The sequence below is a fragment of the Onychostruthus taczanowskii genome, unplaced genomic scaffold (assembly GCF_017590055.1).
Source record: "Onychostruthus taczanowskii isolate IOZ18803 unplaced genomic scaffold, ASM1759005v1 scaffold1, whole genome shotgun sequence".
Taxonomy (NCBI): domain Eukaryota; kingdom Metazoa; phylum Chordata; class Aves; order Passeriformes; family Passeridae; genus Onychostruthus; species Onychostruthus taczanowskii.
Window position 1 is genome coordinate 8443160 of NW_024496525.1, and position 14212 is coordinate 8457371.

Consider the following 14212-nt stretch of genomic DNA (forward strand, 5'->3'; position numbering starts at 1 on the left):
CAGATTTATTACAAAGCCAGCAAAGGAGGGCTATTCTGACAGAACATGAAAGTCAGTCATCCTCCCCTTGACACACCTACAGACCTTAGAAAGGTGGCTACATCCCTTTTCAAGAATAGCTTATAAAATGCAAATTAATGCTTCTTAGTAACAGTCTAAAAGTAATTTCTAGAACTAATCATATACTCAAAAGATGACATACTGGGTAGCAGATGGTTATTCTCCTTTCCCACGTGCTTTTCTACTACAGCCTGCTAAAATCAGATCTAAGAGTTTAACTTTGCAGAAGCTACTGAACAGACTTTTGGTGTATTACCAACTTAACCCGCTTAAGGCAATACCAGCTTAGGTCTGCACTGTGACCCAGCAGCACAAGGCTCCTCATCTCCCCACCTCTGACATCTAAGCCAGCCAGCAGGCATCATCTGAAATGCAACTACACCTTCAGAGCTGGAATCCTGTCTCTTTTGCACAGATGAAGACTGCCCCCAAACAAGGTAGATCTTTTGCTCACAGCTCTTGCCATTTATCTGCTCTGAGAATGAATATGGGGAATTTCCAAGCTACCCTGTTGCTAAACTTAGGCCTGAATTAGTCACTACCAAGGGATGACTCACTGAAGGAAATTACATGAAAGAAAGATGCCCCAGCTCTTTTCAAAACTAGTAACAACCATTGCTGTCTTTTCTCTTTATGCTGCTCATGTTAACAGCAGAGGCAGTTTATGAGTTTATGCAAGAGAAACTTTCAATCTCCTTTGCAGTCATACTGTCTCCACAGCCAAGAAGTCAGTAGAAAGGCAAGTGACCCTATATAATGTTACCTGCATACGACTGCAATATCTTAGCTTTTTCAATTCCATTTTGAGGAAGACCAACATTCTCACTGAAAACTCCCCAGTTTTACTTGGTTTTGCAAACAAATTGCATTATTTGGACTCAGACTGGGAGACTGCTGCTTGCTTTCTGCTGATTTACCTGAGTTTTGTGTAGAGTCCATAGCAATGCTTTTGCTGATTCCAAGCTTTGACAGTGAGTCCATCCTAACAACACTAAGAGGCGGCTAAGGGGCTTGAATTCTCTCCTCAACAAGCTCTTCAGGCCCGAGTAGTCTTCTCTTTTTAGTAAAGCTAATGCAGTCACCTAGAAAATATAAGAAAGAAGCATTAATTTTTCCAAAATGTGGAGATCCATAATGCCTGGCAGACTATGTAAGCAAGTAGCCATTTCAGTATCAGCTTCACTAAAATAGTCAAGTTCTGCACCTGGAGCTTCTTTAAACTCATACTGTCAAAGCCACCAGGATACTCATTAGTAAAGATGTCATGAGGAAAAAACACATGTTTCAAATGCTTACTGAAGAGCCAACTCACATTCCACTACACTATCTTGGCATTCCTTCTATTTATTACATTTCTGCCAAGGACATAATGTAAAAGACTTCTACAAGTACATTATGCAAAAGCTGAAATATGCTTAACCTTAAAACTTCACACTTCAACAGTGAGCACCTGTCTGTATTCTATTTCGTCTATCCATGTACCTACATAAAAATTAATTAATTCATAACACACTGTTTTCACCACAAATTTTACCATGCAAACTATTCTCAATGCCCCAAGTCTACCAGTATTAGAAAGCAACAAGTTCAAGGTCATGAGGTAAATTGTGTATCCAACAAAACTACAAGCAGAAAATGAGACTTCTTAAACCCTAAAGATTTAATCTTTAGTCTGCATGCAGATAAGCTTTTCCAAAAATCTCACCAGCAGTTTTACTGCACTTCTGCAAGTAGGGGAGTTATCACCATTACCTCCTTGCTCCTATTAGTCATCACTATCAGTCATCAAACACTATTTGAATACAAAATGCTTCTGTGCACCACTGAGATATGTTCAACACAAGGACTGACTTTAGCCTCCATTGGGTTTCCCTGTTAATGATTTCATGGCTGTACCAGAATCTGTTCCAGAAAGTGCTTGCTGCTGCTCAAGCAGTAGAAATAGGCTGTCTTCCAAGAAGGAGCTTCTTTGGGATCTGAGAACAAACTCATCACAGTGCGCTCTGTATCCAACTGCTCAGATGAACCTAAAAACATCAGAACAAGATTACCTTCCAGTAGAGAGGGGTACCTCTGAGAGAAGCATAATTGCTGTTATTTTAAACTGAGAAACACTCTCTATTTCCTCATTCACTAACCAGCTGTGACACGTTACTACTGGGTAACAGGAAGACCAAGCAAAAAAATTTGACAGAGGTCAGACAGAAAACCAGAAAAACTGTATTGACAATCATTAACATAGCAAAAGCATACCCAGCATGGGTTGTTTGCCCCAGCTCAGGTCACGCTGCCTTTCTTTAGCCATGCACACCCTTATCTGTGAGTTGCATGAATTCTCACTTGTGTTCGAGACACTGCACTCCTCTTCAGACCTTTAGCAAAGACTTGTCTAGCACTGGAACTCTCAGATCTGTGCAAAGTGAGACCCAAACTACTCCCAATGAGAGCGAAGGTATGTGGATCTCAATTTCTCTTTCCCCATGAGGAAGCACTAACTGTAGTTATTATCAGAATTTCTGGAGTCTGCCACACCAGCCTGAGCTTCCCTCCAGCCATCCCTGAGTGAAAGGAGAAGTGAGGATACAAACCCCACTGACTTACACCATAGTGAACAGAGGTGAGCAAAAGAGGGTAGGCATTCCAGCTTTTCCCTCCTTGCCACTTCACTGACAAGGCCATGGGCATCACTTGCTATTCAGCTTCAGCTGAGATCCTCAAAGAACCACAGAATATGCTGAGCTGGAAGGGACCCATCACATCAGGACGACTGAGTTACAGCTAAATGTACCAGTCACAGGCAGCCAGACAGAGGCTGTGTAGCCATGGTTGGTACAAAACCAACAGCTGGGCTCTGGCAAGTGAGCAGGTATCAAAGTGCATCTTCTCTCCTGCTGGGGTATCACCCTTCTCCACAGCTCTTTCCACCTTCATAAGTTTTATTTTCCAGTATTAAGGGGTTTGAACATTTTGGGATTATTGAAGTGACTGAACTGCTATTGGCCAGAACACAGACGACCCTGAGCTGGAGGAGAACAAGTAAAAACTGTATACATATGGAGTATCAAACTTCAAGTTAAAGCAAGATTTTCATCAAGAGAAACGCTGAGCAGATTAAAATAGAGCACAACAAGGCATGGTAAAGGAAGTGATCACAAAACACATAACAGACTGCTGAAATTTAGGAGAGAGAACCAGTGCTCCTATGCAAATTCCTTGCTTTAGGGATCATTTTAGCAACATCTTTCTAAAGACTCCATGGTTTGTTAAGGCAACTTAGCAAGAGCACTGTCTGACTTCATGACTACTTGTCTGTGTAATGCCTTAACAATTTTGTTAAACAGGAGATTAGTACAAAGCAAAAAGCAAAACAAACCTTTTTGTATTGATTTTGACAACAAAAACTCTTCTCTTGTTCTTTCTGTGACAACACTGCTATAGAGGCTTAGCAGGCCATGGCTCTGTTTCCTCAGCATACAGTTTAGTAGCTTCTCTTCCTTCAGTGGGCTCCCCTCAGCCCAGCATACATCCAAGAGCTCCCTGAATAAGTGCTTTATTTCATCTGCTTGATGCTCCACCTCAAAAGTCACTATACTGAGAGCAGCATAAATTGTATCTACTAGTTCTCTTTTATCTAATTCAGCTGAAAGCTCAGAACTGCTCTGCAGAGATTTCAAGGAGTCACAAAGAAACTCAACACAGATGTTTTGTAGAGAGCGATATTGCTGGAGTGAGGAGCAGTGTGTGCCTTGCTCCCCCTGGAAGAACTCCAGCAGGGCTTTTGCCCTCTGGGGAGCCTGCAGCAAAAGCTTCCGGAGAGCTGAAACCACATCCAAACTGAATTTGTGAGAACAGTCATCTCTTCTTTTGCTGTCTGTGATGGGCTTGTCCTGCGTGCACTCAAATGCTTCAAACAGCTCCTGGTAGGAAAATAATAAAAGAGTAAGTCTTTTAGACTACATTAATATATGAAATTAATTATTTTAAAAAACAGAAGAAACTTGGAAGCAAGCAGATAAACCAATTTGGAAACACCATACTACTAAAGAAATCCATTAATAATGGTCCACCTTGTCCAATATCTTTCCTAGAAGAGTGGATATGCCTGAATATGTAACAAAATACAAAGAACCCTGTAAAACACAAGTACACTGTAAAGACCATATACAAGAAAGGAACCATAGCAGTCCCTACGGGATGGCTGAAGCACTGCCATACTCTGCCTCTAAGCAATATCCTAATGTAAGTGTATCTTGATAGGTCTCTAACAGCACAGTGATGTGTGGGGTTTTTTTTTCATCCTACTTTTTCATATTTATACCATCTATCACCAACTATATCATCCTCATCAATTCTTAAAATCTGATTAAAACCGGTCAACAGATTCAGAAGCAATCGCACAGACTTTTCTTAAGCAGCAATAATTTTTCTACCTATCAGAAGAAAACCTACATTTTCAGAACTGGGAAGGGGAACACAAACAAACAAAAAATCCCAATTAACCCACGCAGTAAGAGTTGGGAAGGTGAGGGACAAGCCAGTTGAAAAGCACTCAAGCAGCACTTTTGGCACTCCTGGAATTATGTGAGTGCTGCCTTTGGCCCAAAGAAACACCTCAGAGATTAAAAAGGGTGAGGTGGTTGGTGTGCACAAAGAATGAGAACAGAAAGCAAGACCACAATACCTTTTTTTCATTATTATTTGCTGGATCAAAATGTAACTCTACCTACCAACATGCCTCTGACAGAAACTGTGACAAAGATATGAGATTGTTGAATCTCATGTTTCTGTGCAACACTGGTGGACAGTGTGGACAACGGTGGAATCATTCATGACCTCGGCGGTGAGACAGTAACATGCACAGACTTCTTTACTCATTAACAGACTTCAAGAAGATTATTTTAATCAACATTCAAGTTTACTTTGTTTGTTTTCATCCTGTAATTGCTAATTCTGTATCCTTAGTGAAATACTGAACAACTTTTCCTAAGCTAGCCCATGAATATAGTAAGTTTTCATTTTCCTCTTAAAATATAGACAAACCAAAAAAGAGTATCTTTAAGGAGTTAGAATCTGTAGGACTAGATGCAACATCTTATGACATTTCACACACCATGTCAGATCTGAATCTGTTGTAACTAACATCAAATTTTGACAATTCTACGGATAGAAACTTTGCTGATATTCTGCTCTATACTTGCTTATATAAATCCATCTTTGCACATTTTCTCTTACTTCTCAAACAAATCAGCCTGCATCTTTTAATTAATAATAGAAAATGGATCCTGGACCTCAGAACTCACGCCACACCAACATCTAAGCAATGTCAGCAGTAACAGTAGAGTATCCAAAAACTTCCAGAAAGGGAGAAAAGGGATGCATAGGAGATGAAAATTAAGATCTCCGAAGAAAGAAAAAGAAAATACACATACTTCTAAAATGTGCTTACTGACTACAGTCTGTTTTGGCTCACAGTGGGTTGTAGGTTTATGATTATTACAGGTGTCTATGCATTGAAGGCTGTGGCAAGCAGCTGCAGTCAGGACTGACGTGTGTTAAAAACGGCACGAAGAAAAACCTGTTCCTTGCCTGCCTGCAGCCTCCACTGCAGCCACAGAAATCACTTGCAGGCACAGATTAACTTCACAAAGGAATCTCAATTACACTCTCTCTCAGTTGCCTAGAAGATTAATAACACATTAACATCTCAGGCAGCTGGCAGGAAGCATTAACTTCGATCTGATGAAGTTGGGCATACTGCAGAACAAGAAGCAACAGGGCACAGAAGCAGCTCACCTTTAGGACTTCCTCAGAGACATCTTTCTGTAGTTCTTCCAAGAACAGTAAGAATTCAGTTTCTCTCTGAAGAGCAACTGGAACAGTTTTCTGAAACCATGTAAGAATGGGAAATATATTAGTCAATATATTAGTCAATGAAACTTTTATTTACATCAGCATATAAACATAATCATAGCTATTTCATTAACACTTCGAGGCAGACTGACATATCTCTCTGAAGTAACCTAATCCTCAACTAAAGGCTATTCCAGTCAGGTTCTGCTCTCACACCAGCTGATTTTATTTATCCATACATTTGGAAACAGACCTCATCAAGAATCACAAAATCATCAATTCCTCAGAATGGAAAGAAAAAATGCAAGTCTACATAGTGCCAAGGACAAATCATTTTTAAAAAGAAGTATGCACATCACTCACCATCTAAATGTTATAAACAATTGTCTGATGCCTGAGCTATTTAATCTTTAATGTAAGAGAGGTGCTGCACAAATGCAGAAGTTGTTACACTCCAGATTTTCATTTATATGAGTGTGAAAAGCTAAAATGTTAACTTCAAATATCTTTTTAAAAAAAATTAGTTTTTCTCTTCAGTGTGAATATTACAGTTCTTTTTTGGTAAATTTGTTAATTGCAAAAGCAGTGCATGTCTCCAGATACCTTGAGAACTTGGGGAAGCCTACATTTAAATAAGCAACTAGGGAGACATTCTGCAGCTGGAAGTCAGAACTATAAGGTGCATTTGGAAATCATCAAGATGTTTCTGTACCTGATTCATGGCAAGCCATTTTTTCAGCACAAGAAGCCAAAGCCATGCAGTTCTTGATGGGCTAGAATTCTGTCCCCGCCTACAAAAGCAAGGAGCATATACAGTGGATTATACAAGAGTGTCTCCATATCCAAGATCCAGGAAAACACTGTCAGAGATAATTTTGATTTTGCATTCTTTGAGTAAGATAAAAACAAAGGCAAGTAAGTAGCCAAAGGCAAAGGAAAAAAATGCAGAGAAACCAGAATATTGGTGTTCTTGCACATCAACTCAGTGACTTCTGCTGTGCAAATAACTGCTTTTAGATAGGCCAAATACTACTGGCATAGCTCCTCAAAACAAAGAAATCTACTTCTGGTCCAAAGTTCAGTCTGTACAGCTCTCTTTGAGCACTTCAGCAGATTTTGTTGAAATGTGACCACTTGCCAAACACTGCTATTTCCTGTTCTGCCTATTTCTACCCAAAATATACCCAACAAAAGCAAAGTTTTAGGTCACAGCACCCAAATGCAGCTCTATATCCAAATTAAAAGTGAAACAATGTACTAATTAAACAGTAATTAAACAAAGAGTCCTTCTAATTTCCATCAGCATTTCACATCCTCCATCCACTCCAACATCCCAAAGCCTACACAGCTGGGAACATATTCAGCACTGTCAAAGGGACCAGGAAAAGGAGAAAGCACAGTATTGTTTCCTGTCCTTTAAAAATCTCAGCACTACAACTACAGCCTTTAAATGTGATAGCCCAGCTATTAAAGATCAAAAGATTGAAAACTGTTATGTCTCACGTGGCTGTTAGCAATATTCATCTAACCATGAGCCCACCTTCCTCCAGACTCCTTCAGCTGCTGTCAGTGCAAATTGTTTCTCAGAACCTTTACTGAAATGTCACAAAAACTTTAATGTGAAGAAGTATCATCATCTGATTAGACAGGGGGAATGTTCCCTGAAGTGCTAGAAAGTCACCCTTCATATACACCTAACTGAAAAAATAAAAAGTAAGAAATAAATAGTAACTGGGACTGAGTAAAACTGACGCCATTCCAAAATACCGTGTGAGAGAAAAAAATAAACAGCATAATTTGAACTTCTTAGAATTGCAGTATTAAAAATGAGGAGACTTTTCAAGAGTTGGAAACAAGATAACATTTTAAATAACTACGCCGGTGATTTTCGTGCTTCCATTTCTAAACGAACCAAAACTCAGTGCCAAAGAAATGTAATTTCAAGAGATGGTCCTTTTCCCGCGGTAAAATCTAACAAAATCAGTTCTGAAATGCTTCAAAGTCGTTTTAAGTTTGTATCAATCACCATTGTCAGCTTCGTAAATGAACACAACTCGTTATCCCGGTGGGATGGGCAGCCTGCTAAGTCCTTGGTCAGTGATAAGACATCAAAGTTCAGACAACAGCATCACAAGACACCTCAGCACTGAAGCGCTGCTTCCCTGATTCTACCTGTCTCCCACAGCCAACACTAAGCCAACTGCTCCTCCCCATTTCACATTCAAGTCTACGGAATCAGAGCAGTACTTTACTCACCTTACCCCCACGGGACAAGCTACCAGAGCCTGAAGAATTGCCTCCACCTTCCCGGGGCCGTCCCCGTGCCAGCGGCTCAGCTGGGGCACGCAGGCCTGTGCAAGCTCCCAGTGCCCACGCCGTACGCACTCACAGAAAAACCCGAAAAGACGCTCCAGAGAGTCCGCTTCTTCATTCCCGAAAGAATGCATCTTCCCGGGACGACTGGATGACCCGGGACGGGGTGACACACACGAGGGCGATGCCGCCCTCCCTGGCGGGGCGCTGCGCTCTACGGCACCGCCCCGGCACCGCCGCCCCACCTCGCCGCCATCTTGGGCGCCTCCTCAGCTGACCGCGCCGCCGGCCGGGCACGCGGGCAAAGCGCCCGCCCATTGGCCGAGCCGGGGCGGAATGTAAATAAACCGCCATGTTTGTTTGGGGTGCCTGACGCCGCCGCCTAAGCCCGGGCAGCGCAAGCCCCGCCCCCACTAACCACGCCCAGTCCCCGCCCCCACGTGCTGGCCCCGCCCCTTGTTCGCGCCTTGCGGGGCTCTGATTGGCTCTCGCTCGAAGCCCCGCCTCTGCGCGGACGCGGGGGCCGTGAGGGGGCGGAGGGCGGCGGAGGCGGCGGGCTGTGTGTGCGGGTGTGCGCGTAAATACACCCACCAACGGCCGCAGAGGTGCGCGTACAGGTGTGTGGGGGAGTATAGGTACCCCCTGTATAGCTGTACGACCCTGTACATATAGCTCACTCTGGTACACATGTACATACATACATACATATATAGATACACCCCTATGCATATATACACGCATCTACAGTGTATACAGTATATATAGGTGTGTATATATATATATAGGGTGTACAAACCTATATGTAGGTGTATATACGAGGCTGTAAATTGTGTGTGTATATACATATATATGTAGTTATGAATTTGAGAGAGGAGAGAGTTGGTATCAAGAAATAAATGACGTGGGGTTTGTCCGTATGACACATACAAGCACGCGTGTGCACACCGGGTGTCCTACGAGTGGGCTGTGCACCCTCACGCACGGGTGTTCCCGGTCCCTGTGTCGCACGTGCAGGCGCGGCTCCAGCGCTCCCGTGCGGGGCCCGGGCCAGCCCTGCCCTCGCGCCGCGCTCGCCGCCAGCCTCCCCCACACGGGGCCAGGCGCAGGGGAGTGACTCAGCTGCCGGGCTGGGTGGTGTCCGGCCAGTGTTTGGCGGAGATAAGACCCCCCCTCAACATCCTCCCTTTATTCCGGGCTTTTTGTTTGCTTTTGTCCTGACACACAAAACAAAAACTGCTCCGGGGGACTGCAGCGGCGAGGCAAGTGTAAGAGGGAGAGCGGTGATGACAGAGGAGAGGTGTGCCAAAGTAAGTGACCGAGTCAGTCCCCAGGGATCCTGAATGGAAAATACGGGATGGGAGCTGTGCCCATGTGCATATGCTGGGACCCACCCATAAACTCTGCAAGAAGCTTGCAGGAGTTTCTACCATTACTTCCTACATCTTCCTAAGTATTTCTCACCTGTAACTAGGTTATCTAGGTGTCCACACATAAATGGTGTGTGGGCAGTCATGCCTCCGAATTTTCTCCAGCCACGCTGGATGAGCTGTGACTCTTGAGACCATGTAGTCGTCATCCATGCTATTCAGTTCTGATACCCTGTGCCTTTAGTGATGGCACTTGTTACAGTGCACCTCTGCATAAACAATTTCTCAATGTGCACGTTCAATTTGGGGTGGTATTTTGTATCTTGTCTCTAGGCAAGGAAGAAGCTTTAGTGGGACATGAGACCTCTATGAGCATGAACTTCATTTATCCTGAGATCTTTTATGCTTATTACCTGCTTTCTAATTGCCTTATCCAGTTTAAAGTATCACCCTACAGTTAGATTCTTTACTTGACGAGCAGTTTCCTTATGTAAGACATATCAAGTCCTTGATGCATTTCTTTTGTTAAAAAGTTCAAAACATACTTGCTGGAGTCACCTGTGCACTCCTGCAAGAGTAAATTTACATCATTAACAATTAGTAGTACTGCTGTCATTTTCGAAGGTAAATTTTAAAATTATTCTTCCAATATTGACCTTGTTAGGAATTAGAGGTTTATTAATATATCTGTATATTTTATACATATATAATATAAAGGTAGCTGGATGGGAATACCTGAGTGGGAAAATAAATTGTATAAAGTCATCTTAGCAGAAGACACAACTAGTACAGTAAAATTAGGAAATGAGGTACAGGAAAAACATTTTTTATCTTGAATTTGTGTGCATATATTGTGCAGGTTTTCTAGCAAAACTGTCTGAATTTTTACCTTGGAACACTGGAACGATAAAGCTCTTTTTATCTCAGACAGGGTCTGTTGTGCCTTGCCTTGGAATATTATCAGTGTTACGCAAGTGCTAATAACATTGAGTGTTTTACAGCAGCTTCTTTCTAAGTGAATCTGCAGAGGGAGTGATTACATGCTGTAGTATTCTAAAATTTACATTTTAAAGCCGTTTCTGAAGATGAAGCCTCAAAACATCCCTATCAGTTGTTTCCAAGGTCTCTCTCTTTAATATTTCCATGTCAGCTCTGGCCTGTATTAGTTCCTCCACTGACCATCAAAGCTGTTAGAGAATTCCTTGGAAAAAGCAAAAGTAGCTCAGATCTTTGGGTGCAGCTTGCAACTACAGGTCTCTGTGAACAGGACAAAAGCAGATCCATGAAGAAGCCATTCATTGCCTCTGGAAAAGTGTGACTTTTCAAAGTCACTGTCACAAAAGGACTGGGATTGCCTGTGAGGATGTGGTCACCATGCAGTGGCAGGGCAGCATCTATGCTGCTTTTACAGTGGAGGACAGAGCCTGCCTGGCCTGGTGTGTAAGGCCTGATGGTGCCAAGTTAGCCCACCAAAATCTGGTAGCAAATTTGACGTGGCAGGACAGAGTAGGTTCAAGCAGAGTCTGCACCACACATTATGCTGCCACAAAGCTTCTCATCTGCTGTGACCAGAGCAACTGGAGTGCTGTTACCAGATCTATTGTGTCATCAGAGTGCAAGAAGTACTTTGAGCTGGAAATACTTTTAAGTTCTTTAGAACATATAAAAATATGCCCAAGTTATATCAGGTGATCAAACCAGCTGTTAAAGCTGGTTTACCCACAGCATGACCCACTGAAACCATTTTCACTGTTCCCTGCAGGTGGAGCAGTATGTTGGTGAAATTAAAGGTGGCCTGAGACCAACCATGAAACTCACAGTCATAGGCATGGTACACTCCAAACCCAAGAGGTAGGTGAAGGGACTGCTGGGGGCTTCACCCTGTTATACATGCTCCTACCTGTCTTCTGAATTCAGACACTTTCTTGGAAGTATGTGCTCTTTGATGGAAGAAGGTCAAACAGATTAAAAATTTATGGCTTTACTTAATTTTTCTGCACTCAGACTAAGATTAAAAGGTCAGGGAGGAATTCACTGTTCGGCCTTTCTGACTGCCCTGACAAGATTTTCTACTCCTTGCCCTTATCTAATGTGAACTGGAGGGAACACACAAGTGGCATTTCTATTTCAGGAAGAGGTGCAATTCTCAACCTGAATCTTGGTTGTCTGTGGGGGGTTAGAATCAACACCATTTAAAAACCAGTTTTGGCACAGGAGGTGAAGGTTCATTGTTGTCTTTTATCTGGATAACAGCAACTGTGCTCGTCATTACAAAGTTTTTGCATCTACAGCTATCAGCTCCACTGGTTCCACTGGTGAAGAGTATGCCATAACCTTTTTTAGGACACAAATGAGTACATTTTGAAGGGTTTGATTTCAGGCAAGACAGAGGGAGAGCAACATTAGATATCACTAGCATTCTACTGGACACTGGGGCAGGAAACAAAGCCCAGCCAGGTCTCTTCCCTTTCTCCAGCTTCTAAGCCTGTAGAAGTCCTGTGTTTCAGTCTGACATGGAACCAACAGCTGTCTCTAGTCTCTATAAGCATCTGCCATGTTCACCATGTCCTTTCACATTTCTGAAAGTTCCAGTCACTTAATAGATCTTTTTTCAGCTTTTCAGTGACTCTGCTCTGTGATCCAGTGGATGCCAACAAAGATGTTGGGCTGTTATTTACAGTTAACTTCAGTGAGAAATCCATCACCCGAAATGCACGAATTGCTGGGAAATGGGGAAGAGAAGAGAAGACTATTCCCTACTTTCCATTTACAGCAGGTGACACGTTCAAGGTAATTTTTCAGGTACTATGAATAGTGTAGAGAAAAGGAGGGGAGAAAAGCTAGAAGCTATGTATATGACCACCAACAGCCAGCCACTGACATTGCCAGGTTAACTAGTCTAGTTAGTCCAGTTAACCTGCTGTCTAGTATAGCACAGACAGCAACAGTTTGAGCCCTGATGGGAACGAGGCATCCCTTTCTCTAATCATAGTTAAGAGTACCCACTGGAGCTCTGCAGTATCATCTCAGAAGAGGGTAGGTTATTTATTAGGGGCATTTCAGAAGAACTGGTAGACTTTGTGCTTTGCTTTGTGGTTTCCCGTAACATTTAGTTCTAAGTCCATGCTGTTGAAATGAGCCCTGCTGCTGATCTCCAACAGCCTTGCCCTATCCTTTTCCACTGCAGATGGAGCTCTTATGTGAACACCAGCAAATACGAGTCTTGGTTGATGGACGGCAGCTCTGTGACTTCACTCACCGCATTCAGCCTCTGAACCTGGTGAAAGCTTTGCGGATCTCAGGGGACATCAAGCTTACCAAAGTGGCTTGAAAAAAGGAGACCAGGATATCACCAGAGGACAAAGGAAAATGTACTTTCTCTTGTCTCAGATCTGTTTTATCGTTTCCCCCTGTCTGATTTTGGAGCGTGGGAACTGTATCTTTTTAATTCGCTGATATGTTTGAGAAACACACTTTTTTTCCCCCATACAGACTCACAGCAATTGCAGAGCTATGGCTGGTCCAGATAAATCTCAAAGCCTTTGCTGAGAAACACTTCTGGCCTCCCAAACTGCAAGATTTATGATGCTATGCAGTATCTCACATCCTTATGGCTCCTTACCCCCTCAGGCATGCCAGGTGGCAGAGCTCAGTCCACCCACCAGGTGGGTGCCTGTTGTTAGCCAGCCGTGTGACTAGAACTGGGCATTATGCAGGTGGTGGGTCTGAGAAAAGAGAAGCAGGAGATTTTCTTATAAATGAATTAGGGTGTCTGATGGGCCCCAGCAAGGCTCACGTTATCAGGAGGGGATTGCTTTTTCTGGAAGCTCTGCTCAGTCAGCACAAAACATCTGTGCCTTCCAGCAGAGAGCAATAAATACCTTACCTGCCTTACCTTGTCTCTTCCAGGCAGGTTTTTCAGAATGGAAAGGTTTTGACAGCTGTGGATTTCACAGTGTTCTCTGAACCAGCCCTAAGAAATGGTATCTGCAGCTGAAACTGCACTGCCCATTCTTGTTCTTGCATGTAATTAAAACTGCACCTTTGCTAGCAAACTTCTTTACAAGCTCTCTTAAATATTTGAATGCATGTAAGTGTTGTGCTGTTATTTCATTGCTGTAACTGTTGAGGAAAATCCTAAAAACATGGCTATTTTAATAAATAAACAAACATTTAGCATATTCTGGCTTTGGTGATGATGGGACTTCTTTTACGTACACAGCTCAGAGACCAAAACATCTGTACAGAAATGAATCTGTGGATAGAGGGTTATCAAATTCCTCTATGACTTCAGGGAAGATATTGAGCATGCTGCCTTTTTGAAGGCTTTAAAAAAAACCTGGCTGTCAGAAAAAGGTACTCAGATAAAACAAGAAATTTTATGAAAGTGGGTATCAGCAGCTGAGTGGGTGTTTGAAGAACTTCCTACATTCCATTTTACCCTTTGGCATCTCAGTTTATATTGAAATCTAAAATTATAGTGTACTTAACCATTATTTTTTATTTACTCAAACTGCCCTCTGAGAAAAATCACATCTCTAAAAAGCACGGGATATTCAAATGCACTGTTTTTTTTTTTTTTTTATATTTATATTTTTATATTTAATGATATCAAAGACAAG

The 14212-nt window shown here is 42.5% G+C and overlaps 2 protein-coding genes across 3 annotated transcripts in view; one reads left to right on the plus strand and one right to left on the minus strand.

The window, feature by feature from the left end:
- Window positions 1-8500, minus strand: part of ZFYVE26 (zinc finger FYVE-type containing 26) — a 48433-nt gene extending 39933 nt beyond the window's left edge. For both annotated transcript variants that reach the window (XM_041413677.1, XM_041413761.1), the window contains exons 1-6: window positions 8167-8500; window positions 6623-6701; window positions 5854-5943; window positions 3434-3977; window positions 1957-2087; window positions 978-1142 (exon numbers count right to left, since the gene is read on the minus strand). In XM_041413677.1, coding sequence (XP_041269611.1) covers window positions 978-1142; window positions 1957-2087; window positions 3434-3977; window positions 5854-5943; window positions 6623-6701; window positions 8167-8357 — 1200 coding nt within the window. In that variant the 5' untranslated portion in view covers window positions 8358-8500. The remainder of the gene's footprint in view (window positions 1-977; window positions 1143-1956; window positions 2088-3433; window positions 3978-5853; window positions 5944-6622; window positions 6702-8166) is intronic.
- Window positions 8501-9305: 805 nt separating this feature from the next.
- On the plus strand, window positions 9306-12948 carry LOC121332000 (galectin-related protein A-like). The gene is made up of 4 exons (XM_041396941.1): window positions 9306-9530; window positions 11353-11441; window positions 12206-12380; window positions 12778-12948. Exons 1-4 carry the CDS (start codon window positions 9507-9509, stop codon window positions 12919-12921), a joined length of 432 nt encoding a protein of 143 aa, XP_041252875.1. The 5' UTR covers window positions 9306-9506; the 3' UTR covers window positions 12922-12948.
- The last annotated feature ends 1264 nt before the right edge of the window (window positions 12949-14212 follow it).